The 15,024-nt window shown below is 33.6% G+C and overlaps 1 protein-coding gene across 2 annotated transcripts; it reads right to left on the bottom strand.

Moving 5' to 3' along the window:
- Positions 1 to 501: 501 nt before the first annotated feature.
- Positions 502 to 7,159, bottom strand: ARP (apurinic endonuclease-redox protein). 2 transcript variants are annotated; one of them, XM_085718908.1, is made up of 12 exons: positions 7,081 to 7,159; positions 6,793 to 6,978; positions 5,943 to 6,043; positions 5,759 to 5,838; positions 5,333 to 5,569; positions 4,839 to 5,161; positions 3,617 to 3,727; positions 2,977 to 3,114; positions 2,812 to 2,859; positions 1,897 to 1,977; positions 1,280 to 1,439; positions 502 to 857 (listed from the first exon to the last, which is right to left on the bottom strand). In XM_085718908.1, exons 2-12 carry the CDS (start codon positions 6,913 to 6,915, stop codon positions 736 to 738), a joined length of 1,524 nt encoding a protein of 507 aa, XP_085575034.1. In that variant the 5' UTR covers positions 6,916 to 6,978; positions 7,081 to 7,159; the 3' UTR covers positions 502 to 735. The 2 variants fall into 2 exon arrangements, with proteins under 2 accessions (XP_085575034.1, XP_085575027.1); XM_085718901.1 differs by having other exon boundaries at positions 6,793 to 6,970.
- Positions 7,160 to 15,024: the final 7,865 nt, after the last annotated feature.

The following is a 15,024-nucleotide window of genomic DNA, read 5'->3' as shown; positions in this document are numbered from 1 at the left end:
ATTTACTTAGTTTTTTGATATCATTAACCGGTACCTCAGGGGTATCGGTTAGCATGACCTTACATTTAAATACAAGAAAATACTTGGACCAGAAAATTATTTACACGAAAATACTTGGAAAAAAATATCAAATCTATGTTTGATTTTTGAATGTATTATTTGATTTTTGACTGATTCAAATATGATGATTAAGTGAGACTATCTATTCTTTCAAAAAAAAAAAAAAAAATTGAAGACAATCTATGTTTTGTTATTTGAATATTATTTTTTTTACTATGTACCGATTAATAGGATTTTGTTAAATATTTTGTAGTCAGATATTTTAAATGATAATTTTACCTAGAGAATCAAATGGTTTTTACTTAGTCATCAAAATAATTATTAAAAACAAGAGTTGGGCACTCCGTGCTCATCTGTATGCTCTTTTTATCGCGCTAATACATTTAAATTGCAATCAATTGTTGACCTACAACAATCTATCTTAAAGTCCTGGCAGGAACATCGAAACATAGATCATTGCATTAAACAACTAAATTTTTCTCAGACATTTAAGTTCATGTAAGTTCTCTTTAGGACAATACTGATCATAGATAATATGCACAGACAAGGATAGCAGAATTTTCCAAGATGAAGCGAATAGGACAAGAAAAAGCAAAAATCCTTGCTTCAGGTAAATCGGCTTGTTCAAAAATCAACATTCTCTACAAGCTCAGAGCCACCGCTTCAACTGCAGATTTAGAGCTTCATAACGAGGCCAATTGGACAATGATCGCTCCCAATCACATCAGGGAGAATGTATGAATCGTGAACTTTGTCAGCTATGGATTCCGAGACAAGGAAATAATCAAGACGCCATCCTGTTTTAAATTTTAAAACAAATCATTGAAATAACAAAGAAAAGAGATTATTTGAAAGGAATTCAAAGTTCATTCAGATGATTGATAATAATTAAGATATTAGTTAACTCACTACTGATTGAATGAGATATACACAATCACATGTCAATGTCATGTGTGTGCTTCCTCAAAAGTAATATCTTAAACATATCACAAATTGCAATTAGAAATTTTATTTAAGCTAGGGTAAGAGGAGAAGCCAGACAATAGCTGCCATACGTGCTCGACTTTATAAATGTATAAATACCATCGTGAAAAAGATAAATATTAAGTGAAGTGGTTAGTTAAAACTTGTGTTTATATTTGCACAGATAGAATATTGTATGCAAACTATTAAGTTATAAGTATGAAACGAAACAATTTCAAGAGTAAGCTAAAAATACCTCTGTTATACTTGCGCCCGCCATGCCGATAAACCCAATAAGTATATCCAACAACACCAGGATGCTGCTTTCTAAAGGTATCTACAAAACCGTTTGATAAAAAGTTTGTCTCAAATGATTTCCTCTCTTCATCTGTGAACCCGGCACTCCTTTTGTTACCCTGCGAATACATACATGCATGTAATGTAACTATCTGAATCGATTAAAACACATACTAAAACTTATACTCACATTTGACTATTCATGATGTTATCAATTTAAATTTCATCCTGTGATTGATTTATACATGCTTAAACCAAAGTAGCTCCCCTTTCATGTTTAAACAAATTTACTAACCCAAGTTAAATTTGCCAAGTTACTAGCCTACTGCCCTGTTCTAATTCTCACAACACTAAGAGGATGTCAGCTATTACATACTCGCCTAACTTGCTAGGTGCCCTCATCAAGTATCTGGCATCCCCAAGATACTGCAAGCTAAAGTTGTTTCTTAGGAACCCGTGTTACGAGTGAGACACACCATGGTGTTATTACTATATATACAACAGTTCAAGAATTTGCCAAAAGAGGCTGATAAATAATAACGATATTGACTGGAGTACCAACTTGCAATCACTTACAGCAGGGTTGTATATGTCTATCTCTTCATGAGCACAATTCAGATCACCCGTCAAAACTACAGGTTTTGACTTTTCCAGCTCCTGTACCCACCAGAAAATGAATCATGAATCTTATAGAAAAACAATTACCCAAAATAAATATTATAAAATCATATGGAACAAGGATGTACAGTATAAGGAATCACTTTGCACCTCAAAAAATTTGTTGAAATAAAGTGATGCATTGCAAACACCATTTTAATATGTTTGCCATACGGAACAACATTTTGCCTTTTCGAATATAAAACTATCAAGCAGAATTTAACCCGAAGATTGCTTACCACTAATGGATCAATTAGTAAAACTATACACAATTCATTGAAAATTGTAACAATAAGTAACCATGTACCAGATCCCCAACATCATTAATAACTTTGCAATGAGTTTATAAGCAATATAAAACTACAATAAAATTAAGCACGTCTTTACTTTAGCGCCTATAAAATACCCTCCCTCCTATTAAGTTTAGTCCCTACAAAAATAATTCAGTCATGATTAGTCCTCATTTGGGGATTTTAGAGACGAAATATAGATGCAAACTTTCACCAAACGGGGAACTAAGGGTGGATGGAATTTTTTGCAAGGACTAAACTTGATAAGAGGATATTTTATAGGAGCTTAAAACATATTTAAATAAAAAAATCAACATTACAGGATTTCAATAGCACATGCAAACATAGCTAAAATAAATCACCTCTATCTTGGCTATATCATAAACCAAATTTCATAAAAATGACAATGGAATATGGTTAACAAAGGATGGATGGTATACTCTGACAAGACGAGGAAATATGATAGTATTAAAGGAACGATGTATGAGACAACAAAATTAATTAAGCCTTATTGTATTCATTAAGGGAATGGAGTAATACATACTTTCAAATAATTGCTGAGAGCTGGATCCCATTCTGTCACTCTGTAAGACTAAATTCAAACACACAAAGATCAATTGGATGAGGATCCATTCGCTAGATTGAAATATAGAAGGAAAAAAAACAATTGAGTTAGAAATATAAAAGAAATAGAGTTGAAAAAAAGTACCAGTCTTTTCAAGCCATCACCAGAATTAGGCACGTATCCAGTTACCAGATAAAATGTATCAAACTCTAGGGTCACAAGTCTACCCTCACTATCATGATCAGATATACCTAGGCCATATCTAACTGAAAGAGGCTTTATCTGCAAGAATTTCAATTAAAAGGAAATAATATTAGAAAAAGAATTGTATACTAAACACTAATCTTGCATTTTAAATAAAGAACACAAATTGTTAGGCTATCCTGCAAACGATTATTTCTCGAAGTTGAATGATTAAGCAACAGAGTAGAGTTCTAAACCATGATATAAAAACAAATATAATTAGTGTTTAGCTTTCTTGAAAAAAGAATATGAGTGGTGACAAAAGCTTCACCTCATGTAGGTACAGAATAATTTGTTATCATCATTAATCTCACTGACAAAAAGTTCACTTAGAAAAATATGTGTCCACCGAATAACTATATAATGATCGTGAATCACTACATCTACAGTCTGGATAGTAAAATCCGGCATGAGTTAATTGCACTAGGAATAGTCACTGCCGTAAATAGATTTTTCTTTTGAATGTAGAAAAACAATGTCACGTTATGAACCAAAATTTTCAATTAAGTATGAAGAGTCGGGATGAAAATAGTGACCACACCCTTGAGATTATTGCTGTTCCAGAATAACCAAGCTTAGAAACACTACATGTCCAAAAGCTGTTCTCATAGCCATCGATCAGTTGCTGTTTTATTTCTTCGATATCCTTCTCCTGTTAGCAAAACCAGAGCACTCATAAATAGGAGAGAAACTGACCACTATGAATTTTCACATAAAAATCATGGTTAATAGATTTTATTGGGCAGGAAATAAGACCTTCAGGAGTAGCTTCTCAGAATTTAAGTATTTACTCTCGTTCTAATTGTATTATAACGTTCACTTTTACTTTTTATAACCCTTAAGGTTCTGCTATAACAGACAATCATTAAAAGAATTCTAATGACCAAGAACCACCTCAAACCATTAGTCGCTATGCTAGTGATTTTGTTGAAGAACATCAGTTCTTTGAAAGAAAGCGGGGTTGATTTGAGGGATTGTAATGAGTCGCTAGTCCAAATATACCCCTACAACTACCTCTTATCTTTCTAACCACAAGCCGACCTTAACAAATACTAATTTGAGAAGCTGCTACTATTCTTGCTGAAGACAATATCAAGCCAATCCACTATTATCCATGCCAATCAATATTGCAGTTGGTTTTAACAAAAGAGTACAAATTTTTTTAAAAAAAAAAAAAAAAAAAAGAAGCTCCAAACAAGCAAGATTTATGGTCCAACGACTTGTTCTTCCAATCACCTCAAAATTAGATATTCATCAGCAAGTGTCTCTGTATTACAAGTTATCTACAAGAAACCTTTACTAAATTTCTATAGAGGTCATCAAACTAGTTGAAGGTGCAGAAATCAATGGCAAAAGGATTGAGTGAAAAAAACATTTATCATGTGTCACAAAATATATTGAATATCTATATGTTTTGTTCCACTCTCTTACAAAATAGCATAAAGTCCTAACTTCATTATAATAAAAGAACTTTGAAACTATTAACCTTATATTAACTTACAAAATAAGTAGAATACTAAGGTATTATGCAATCCAAAATCAAAATAGTTTTATATCTTGAAAAAGAAAATTATGAGTTCAGGATTTTCTTTGCCTTTTGTTTTTTCTGATGTTATGTCGTATTGTTATTCACTTGAGGAAAGCATCTTTCTAAACCATAAAAGCGAAATTAACTTGATCAATAAAAGCAAATTCTTAAAATCAGTAAGTTCTTCGCTTAGTTTTTCAGCAACCATCAGAATTTACCAGAACCAATGCTTTACCTGCAGTTTAGTCTCTTGCAAGCACAATACATCAAAGTCTTCCCTTTGGGAAAGTTGAAATGCTGAGAATCCCTGTAATTTTAGCAACGCTCTCAATCCATTGACATTCCAAGACAAAAGCTTGACAAAGTTTGTATCCCGAGAAAGAGGTGGAGGTCTCATAGTTCTAGGATTATATGCAATCCAATCCTTTTGAGGTTTCTTGTGAGCAAGAACAGTCCATGTTTCAGTTTGAACAGCCGTTGTACTGATTTCATCTGATTGCGCTACAATGCTTACAACATCTGAAGATACTTTTCTCTTCGTCCTGGAAGGTTTAAAATCTGACAAAAAACACACATAGATGATTAATTTAATCACTGCATGAATTACACTAGAACAAAAATTGACAGGCCATGAGACAAATAAAGGAATGCAAAGAGAGTGAGAATTATGCTAAATGTTTCAGAGTAGAAAGTTTATAATTATACATAATCTAGTGTTTAGAACACAACCTGAAACCTCGTCTGATTTAAGTATCAGCTTCTTTTTGGTCGTTGCTTTGACAATTTTGTTTTCAGGTTCTGATTGTTTTAACCTTCTCTTACCCTGGTTAAGTTCAACTGTCTCTAGAGTATCATCAACTTCACCCACAGGCTCTTCACCTGATACCTTTTTAGCATTCATTTCTGAAGATGTATTTTCAGAAGAATTGAACAATCCTTGTTCATCTCTAATTTGAGAATCTTGTTCTGCAGAACACAAAGACACACCTTGAACTAGTTTTTTAAAGAGCAACAAGGAGTTTAAGGAGCACAAGAGATTGTTTGGACTTTGGAGACAATATTTGAAGTTGAGGAAAAAAAAAGAAAAAAAAAAGTCCATTTGCTCCCTTCCTTAATAAACAGTCAGGCTAAGAGAATGCTGACAGAATTGTATACCACTTATATGATTGTCCATGAAATTCTTCAAGGCAGACAAAAGATCCTCTTTACGACCTTTGGCAGGAACCCTTATACTCCTGAGAATTGAAAACCATTCCCAACATATAACTACTTCAGAATGTTGCTTGAAACTATAACTAAAACAGTAGGTACGTTCTAAGGGAAAAGCACATCGACTTACTTCAATGTCTTCCGGAGTTCTGGAACAGTCATGGTGTCTACTATAGCCGGGTCATTTCTTAATCTTTCAATCTCAATGGAATAGCCATCAACATCATTTTCCTACATCATCACCTTATAGTGAATAATCAAAAGAAATTGAAACAAAAATGAAGATTACAATCTATAAAGCATAGATACAGAAAAGAACTCCAGACACACACTGAAACACCGGCACCCATAATAATATAAAAAAGGGTCAATACCTCAAATATCCCATGTAATTTAGGTGAGGTCTTAAAATAGCCCATGTAAAAAAAAAAAAAAAAAAAAACAGATTTCACTGTAATTTTAGATTCTTCATATTTTACCATCACCCTCTTACAAAAAAAATATTTGGGTGAGGTCTTAAAATAACCCCTCTAAAGGGTTAAAGTGTCTGGAAATAGCCCCTCTGAAGAGTTAAAATATGAAGAGTCCAAATTACAGGGGTGAAATCTGTTTTTTACAAGTCTATTTTCAAACCTCACCCAAATTAGATGGGTCATTTAAGGTATTTAACCCTATAAGTAATATAATGTAACCCCATGTGTCGGTATCATGTCAACACACGGATGACTTCATTCCTATGAAGCACGGATACTCCTCAAATTAGGCGTGTCTCGGTGTCGGACATTCGTCGGTGTCTGACACGACACCGACACATATGATTAGACTGAATTTTGTGATTTTCTCACATTATTAGCGGTGTCGGCGTGTCAGTGTCGGTGTCAGTGCTTCATAGCTTCATTCTGAAGTGTCAATGCTACATAGATTACGGCATTACTCAAAGTAGCAAAAAAAGGACAATATCACTAAAACATCAATCAGACCTTAACAGTATGATTCTTGGAACTAGGGTTTGCTTCTAAATCTTTGAGGTTCATATCTTTCTTGACCTCAAAAGATGATGAAATGGGTTGTGATGAATTTGAAAAGGGTCTTTTAGACCCCATTGCTTTCACACTTAGACAACAAACCAAGCTTTTGCTACTCAAATGCTTCTGAAAACTGCAAAACTACAATCAATGAGTGTGTGTGAGACACAACATTTTGATTTTATTTTTAAAATCACTTAAACAAAATAAAACATTTTTCTCGAGAACAAAGAGAGAAGAAACCTGGTAAGATTGAAAGAGGTTGAAGAGACGAAATGCAGGAGTAGTTTCATGTCAGGTGAGCACCGAACAGAGAAAGAAACCGCAGCATAGGCTGAGAGGAGGAAAAATGAATTTATCAATTAATTAAAGCTAATATTAGAAAATTTTATATTAGCAAAAAAACTTTCTTACCGTTTAGAAGAAAATCAAGTACTTTTATATTTTTATATTTAATTAATTAAAATATATGTATTCGTGTTATGTAAACTTAACTCAGTTAGAAACATTGTATAATGAGTAATGATATTTTGAGATCCATTTGATGACAACTTTGTTGATAACCTTGTTTTTCTCACTTCTTATTGGTCAAAAACAATGGAGAGAGAAAAAGGAAGAGAGAGGATAACAACATCATGTGAGTATGAGAGAGAAAGTTGTCCAAAAGTTGTCAAAAAGTGGTTGTCAAAATATCATTTTTCTTGTATAATATATGCGATGGGATTCAAACCTCAAACACCTGAATTATTTATCTCAGTTAGAAACATTGTATAATGAGTAATGATATTTTGAGATCCATTTGATGACAACTTTGTTGACAACCTTGTTTTTCTCACTTCTTATTGGTCAAAAACAATGGAGAGAGAAAAAGGAAGAGAGAGGATAACAACATCATGTGAGTATGAGAGAGAAAGTTGTCCAAAAGTTGTCAAAAAGTGGTTGTCAAAATATCATTTTTCTTGTATAATATATGCGATGGGATTCAAACCTCAAACACCTGAATTATTTATCTCAGTTAGAAACATTGTATAATGAGTAATGATATTTTGAGATCCATTTGATGACAACTTTGTTGACAACCTTGTTTTTCTCACTTCTTATTGGTCAAAAACAATGGAGAGAGAAAAAGGAAGAGAGAGGATAACAACATCATGTGAGTATGAGAGAGAAAGTTGTCCAAAAGTTATCAAAAAGTGGTTGTCAAAATATCATTTCTCTTGTATAATATATGCGATGGGATTCAAACCTCAAACACCTGAATTATTTATCTTAAAAAAAGTTAAGACATTCTTCATTTTCTATCACCATTATTATATAGTTTTTAAATGCTTTGGAGTGTACAAAATAATTTGAACTCTTCCTGTCGCGTCATTTTTTGGAGATCAAGGCTATTTAATTAGCTTTTGACTCACTTTCGATTTCACGACCGAACATTTTAATTTTTTAAGAAAAGGGGAAAAAGTTCAAACACCCCACATTTTGAAAAGATTTAGGGTTCGGGGGTTAGTTACCTAAAGGGAAGGTGTTAGCACCCTTTATGTCCGTAGTACTCTACGGGAACCTTTTGGTCTTATTTAAATAATGTACTATAACTTACTTGCTTTTTTGAAAAAAAAAAGGATTTGAAATGACAAAAGAAAGGAGACCTAGTTTATCTACATTTTATTGATTTGGAAGGACAAGTCCTTTGCCTACGTACCCGTGAGGGAACAAAATCACGTAGTTCGTCACGTAGTTCGTGGTAGAAATTGACGTTTGATTGGTTGAGTGTTTTTTATTGGTTTTTGAAAAAGGTTTAAAAAAAAGAAAGCCAAGTGGCGAAATGGAATTTGTTGGTGTTTTTTAATATTGAAATGAAAAAACTTGAAGTAAGATTAAATTGATTGAAGTTTGATTAAGAAAATAAAACAAAAAAAAAACGGTCACTTGATTTAAGATCAAGGTTTATTTAAAAAATATTTTTGTAATTTTTTGAATATTTGCATGTTTTTGTTGTTTTTGAATAATAACTAACGGAGCATAAAAGCAAAGCGTAGGTACTTCGCGGTGACGTTGGATCATCACAAAGTCCATTAACCTAAACTATAGACATAAAAATAAAGCATACACCCACACACGCACACATGCACCTAAAACTATTACATAAAAACCTATTATACATGCTAAGGTCTGCGGAAAGCAAATGACAGAAAAATAAATATGCATGATTGACATTAAGCCTATATTTACATTCTAAAATATGGGAAAAAATAAACATGAATTATTTACATCAACCCTAGATGTACATTCTAAGTTCCATATGATAAGAAATAAATGACAAAAAATTTAAATATGTATGCAATAGATAAATGAATGATAGATATGCAGCCTAGTCTAATAAATTAAATGCGAAAGAGATTAAAAATGCAAGAGAAATTAAATATGCATGAATAAAATAAAATAAAAAAATGATGCAAAAGGGGTGCAGGGAGCCATCAGGGAGATGTAGAAAGTAAAACGAATAGAGATTGGGCCTAAAGAAGCAGATAAGCGCACTGGGCTTTAAGAGGAACCAGTTTTGGGTTTAAAAGTGGGTCGGGTTCATGGCGGTTCGGTCAGGGCCGTCAGATTAGGATCTGACGGCCTAAGGGAATGAGGGTGCATAGCAGCACCTACACTAGCATGCATACAATCACAAGGACCTATAAACATTTGATAAGAACACGTTTTCCCTTGGTCTTTCTCTCTCGAGTTTTGCTATTTGTCCCGAGGGACCCATCGTGAATCCATCCGGAATATGTTTCATCCGTTTGATCTTCCCTTCACACAATTCATGGGTGGGTGGATTTAAATGAAAGGATTTGCTACACTACATATATGCAGTGTCGTGATACAATCGGGACAAAAATTTCGCGATATGTAGCATTTTGCTTCTCTCTCTTCTCTTATTTCCTCAAGCTCTCTGTTCTCTCTCTACCTCTCAATTATCTCTGTTCTTCTCACGACTCTCTCTTGTTCTTCCCTTTCTTTCTACTTCTTTTTCTATTCAATTTCTTTTTCCTCTTAAATTTCTTTTTTGTTTCCTAAAAAAACCTTAAGAAAAAGAAGAACAAAGCCATAGATAGAACAAGAGTATACCTTTGGGTTATTGATTTTGTGTTGGGGACAAATTCGATCGAGTTGTACGGCCGTCGGTGCTGGAACGATTGATTGCTGTGGATGGCTTCAACAGTTGCGGTTTGCTGCTGTGCGTGTTCGATGTGTTTGGATTAGATTATGATTTGCAGTGTTTGAAATTGCTGTGTGATTGGGTCTTTGTAAATTGGCTATGTCTGTGTTATTGTACGTGTTCCGCAGGTTTGAGTGTGTTGTGAGTTTCGGCTGAAGCTGGGTGAATTTGTGCCTATTATGATTCTAAATTGCAGGTTTTTTCCTTGATGAATTTTGGTCCCCCATTTGTGACTTTGCTGGCTGGATTTATAGTGACAAGTTTGGATGTTAGGGTTTGTTAAAAAGATGCACAAAAAACTGGCTTTGGATTGGAGTGGAGCGTGATTCTGTTCCTGTAAAGGTGTTGCAGATGAGGACTGGATTGGAGTTGAATGCGAAACGCGTATGGCTTGTGGCTTGATGGAAAAGTTCATGCACTTGGACGTTTTTTTGACCTATGGACACTATTGGACTCTTTTTGGATTTTATCTAATAATAACAATAAAAATAATGGAAAATAAAAAAGGGATAAATATGTGCATTTTGGATTTTTATCGGACATATAAAGAGTGAAAAACAAAAAAAATGAGATAAACAAAATAATAATAAAAATAAAGATTTAAAAAGTGAATTTAATTAAAAGAATTTAAATAAAAGATGGAAATTAAAATAAAATTGAGAGAAGAGGGCCCGACTCGGAACCAGACATGAGGTATTTTAAAATACATCTTTGCTGAATTTTTATTGAAAAGTCAAGGACTGATCAGGGTTAGACGACGCGTGTCAGCGACATCTTAGGTCAAAAATTGGGGTATGACACTTCCGGTGAAGATAGTTCAATTGATAGAAACATTAAAATATGCAGAGGTTGAGATTCTAGCTCAATATTTCTTGTTTATTTTTTACCATAAAGGGTGAAATTCTTATAATTAAGCTACTTAGTAAAATCAAATTGGTCTCACTTAGGATCTAGTTGGTTGTAGGTCGGGAGATTTTACCTTGTACCCTAACAATTATACCTCCACCCCTACATTTTGTATGAATTGTCCATTTCACCCTCAAAAATAAACTAAAATTATTTTCCTTTAGTTTCTCACATTTTTGAAAGTTTTACGGAAAGAAATGGAGATTCAGTTTCTGAATACAAAATTAGAAGTTCTTCATCTCCATTAAAATAATGATCCAACTTTACTATCTTACAACACATCAAAATCCATAGATATAAAAATGGGTTTATTGAAGTAGAGGAAGGAAATGATGAAAATTAAGCTGCCATGGATGATGTCGAAACACATTTAGGATTTTTTTTTGTTTTTAATTTAGGGTTTTGACTTTTTTTGTATAAACACAATCATAAACATAAATTAAAATCCCAAAATTAAAGGATAAAGGCTATTTGATCCATAGCCATGGGAGGTGGCTTTCATGGGTTAGAAGAAAATCAAGGAACCCAACAATCTTCACCCATCTCTTTAATTTGAACAAACAAAAATCATAAACGAAAGTTTTGATTTTGTGTTACAATGACATAACAGTGGTAGATTTATCGTGTGAATAACACGCTGACATCTTTGTTTGGATGAGTTTCTCCAATCTAAAGTTTTGATTTTTCCAAAGATCTTAAACTTGGGTCATGATTTTGATCGAAATCAAGAACTTTGCAAATGTCACATTGATGTTTTTCGGAAAAATATTTCTTAAACCGTAAATTTTCTATTAAGTTTTTTGGAAAAACTTATGTAGGGGTGAACTCATGTTAAATCAAATATATGGGTGAAAAAGGATAAAATTGACATTTTCAAATATTTGTATGGGTGAAGGTATAAGTGTAGGGGTACCAAGTAAAATTTCCTGTAGGTTGGATAATGAGGGAAGGAAATATTTTAAAATATATTTGTTTGATTTAAATTTTATGATGGAAAGGAAGTAAAATCTCTCATAAACCACTTTTTACTCTCCCTCAAATTGGAAGATTTGGGGGGAGTTTGACTCTTAATATTTTAATTTAATTATATTAAACAACCTCTTAAAAAGAAAAATATATTGACCAAATTATCCTATAATCCAACATTAACCTTCTCAGAATATAAATGTTCAATCATGTAAGTACAACTCGGTTGGGAACTTGTGTTGTAGAAGTACAGGTCTCAGATTCTCTAATCTATAATTTATAAATTTAACCATTTGCACTATTTGACAAAAAACATGAACATTTATTTTTATAAATTTTATGTAATATTCTATGTTTACGTTGTTTTTATGTAATATTTTACGTTTACTTTGTTGTTTCTTATTGAAATTGCCTTTCGTCTAAAAAAGAAATGAACACTTTGTATTTTTTTTTAGGGACGAAATAAACACTTTGTTGTTTATGTTGTTACATATTTATTTACAATAATAAATATGATGATAAACTTCATTGATATAATTTATTTTAAGTTTACTCCTTATTTCATCATATTTGCTTATTGCTTCCTGATTAATTATAAAAATAAGGGTTAATATGTCTTTACCCCCTGTAATATAGGCGAGTTCCGGTTTTCCCCCCTGTAAAAAAGATTCTTTCGATTCCAACCCTGAAATATGAAGATTCCGTCGAAATCCCCCCTGGTCGAATATTGGACCCCCCAGCTGATGACGTGGCGTGACGTGGCGTGCTGAGTCACCCTTTTTCTGCTGATGTGGCGTGCTGACTGTATAATTATTTTTATTTTTTATTTTTTTATAGGGTATACGTGGCATTTGTCATTTTTTTTATGTCTTTATCCCCCTGTAATTTAGGCGAGTTCCAGTTTTTCCCCCTGTAAAAATTTTTAAAATAAAAAATAAAATCTGAAAAATTTAAAAAAATAATTATTTTTTTAAAAAAAATTCTGGAAAATTAATAAAAATTGAAAATAATGAAAAAATTCCGAAAAAATTTAAAAAATTAATAAAAATGAAAAAAATAGATTTTTTCCGAAATTTTAAAAATTATAAAAAAGTTCGGATTTTTTTTAAATTTAGAAGATATTTAAAAATACTGGAATTTAATTAGCATTTTAATTTTTAGGTAAATGCAACTTATTATATTTCCTAAATTCACAGAGAAATCCCTATAGCAGACGCGTTGAGGCAACAAATTGAAGTTCAAAAGACATTGGAAGAGCAACTTGAGGTACTCACTTTTTAAATTTTAATGTCTCTTAAATATGACACTTTTTTAAAATTTTACATGCATTAATAATTCTTTTTACAAAAATATTCCTATGTAATTCAAGCTTCTCAGATTTTTTTCCTAAATTTTTAATTAAACTAAAATCGATTTTTTTTCTTCAGATTATATGATTTTTAAAATTTAATTTTCATATTGTAATTGGATTTTAAAAAAATAGATATCCAGATTTTTAAAATATTAAATATTTTCCAGTTTTTTTATTTCGCAAAAAAATCTAAACTTTTTTTATTTTGAATTTTTTTTTTTTTTTGAAATGGCAAAATTTATTAACCAACAAGCCCGTGCAAGACGCACTAATAAGCTCGGGTGGACAAAAAAAAATACAAAGAAGGGGAAATCGGTTGCCATATAAACGTGGCTCGATCAAAAACCCCTTTAAAAAACCACCCAACAACTACGGATTGAAAGACAATAGTAATGACGCAGGAGTATACGAGTGATAGACCAAAACGCATACCCCTGCGTCAACACTGATACCGTAGGAACAGCACTGAAACACACCAAAAAACTAAACCGCCAAAAGGCTGCCAAGACTAACACACCACAACACAGCCAATACGATAGAAAACCAACAACTCAAAGCCATCAAGAAGGATCCACCCCGGCCACAAAACCGCACAGCCAGAGCATCAAAAACTGTTAACAAAAACAGCTACCAACACCGCAAGAAAGCAACAACAATGCTGTCAAAACCAGATAGCAGCTGCCCACTAGAAGCAACACAGCAGCCGAACCCAGCAGAATACCACAACAACAAAACAGGCTGCTGCTGCTCCCATCACCTTCCCAACCGAAAAACAGTAGCAAAACAGACTCAGCTACAACAAAACAGACCGAACAGGACTCCTACGAAGACACCAAAGAGGGTTCCAAATCCACTCGAAATACAAGGAAACCGGAATGTGCATTTTACCCATGACCCACCTCCAAGCCTTGACTTTCACTTCCTCCACTATTTCTTCCACCACAAAATTAACATCATTAAAAACCTTGTTATTTCTAGTTTTCCACAAGGTCCAAACAGTTGTGAGCCAAATGACCCCCAACCACTTAATCACATTCTTATTTCTTTCTCCCCCATGCCAACACTCCCAATGAACGAAAAGATTGGGAGGAGAGATAAAAAACTGATCAAGCCAACGCATTAAACTAAGCCAAACCTTGTACGACACTTCACAATGGAGGAAAAGATGGAGGGCGGATTCCTCCACCCTACTACACAACACACACAAGGGGTCGGCTTCCGGCCCTAGAACATTTCTCAAAACAAGATTCGTCTTAGTTGGAACGCGATTGAGGATAGCTTTCCAAGCAAACGCCGCCGCCTTTGACGGTGCCGGACACTTCCACAAATTATCAAAGACTCTTTTCTCCTCATCTCCCCAACCCACGTCGTTAATGACCAAATCCACCAATTTCTTATAAGCCGACTTCACCGAGAAAACACCACTCTCTTCTAACTTCCATCTCCACCCGTCATCATGGTTGGCCAACCTCATACCTTCTAAATCCTCTAGGAGACTTAAAAGGACCTCCTCTTCCCACATAAAGAGATGTCTTCTCCAAGAGAAATTCCAAACCACACCAAAGTCGGACACCTCCCCCACCTCCCCCACCAACGCCTCCTTTTGTGTTGAAATTGAGAAAAGCCTAGGGTATTTAATCCGGAAACAATTCTCCCCTCTCCAATTATCACTCCAAAATCTAGTGGTTCGGCCATTTCCAACCTTACGCAAAATTTCCGAATTAAACCAATTAGGGGCTCCAAAATCCCCCACCTT

Source organism: Medicago sativa, chromosome 1, assembly GCF_051527215.1.
Source record: "Medicago sativa cultivar Bolivia chromosome 1, Bolivia_mono, whole genome shotgun sequence".
NCBI classification, from domain to species: Eukaryota; Viridiplantae; Streptophyta; class Magnoliopsida; order Fabales; family Fabaceae; genus Medicago; species Medicago sativa.
Note: the sequence above shows the minus strand (reverse complement) of the source record. Positions and strands in the feature narration are given on the sequence as shown.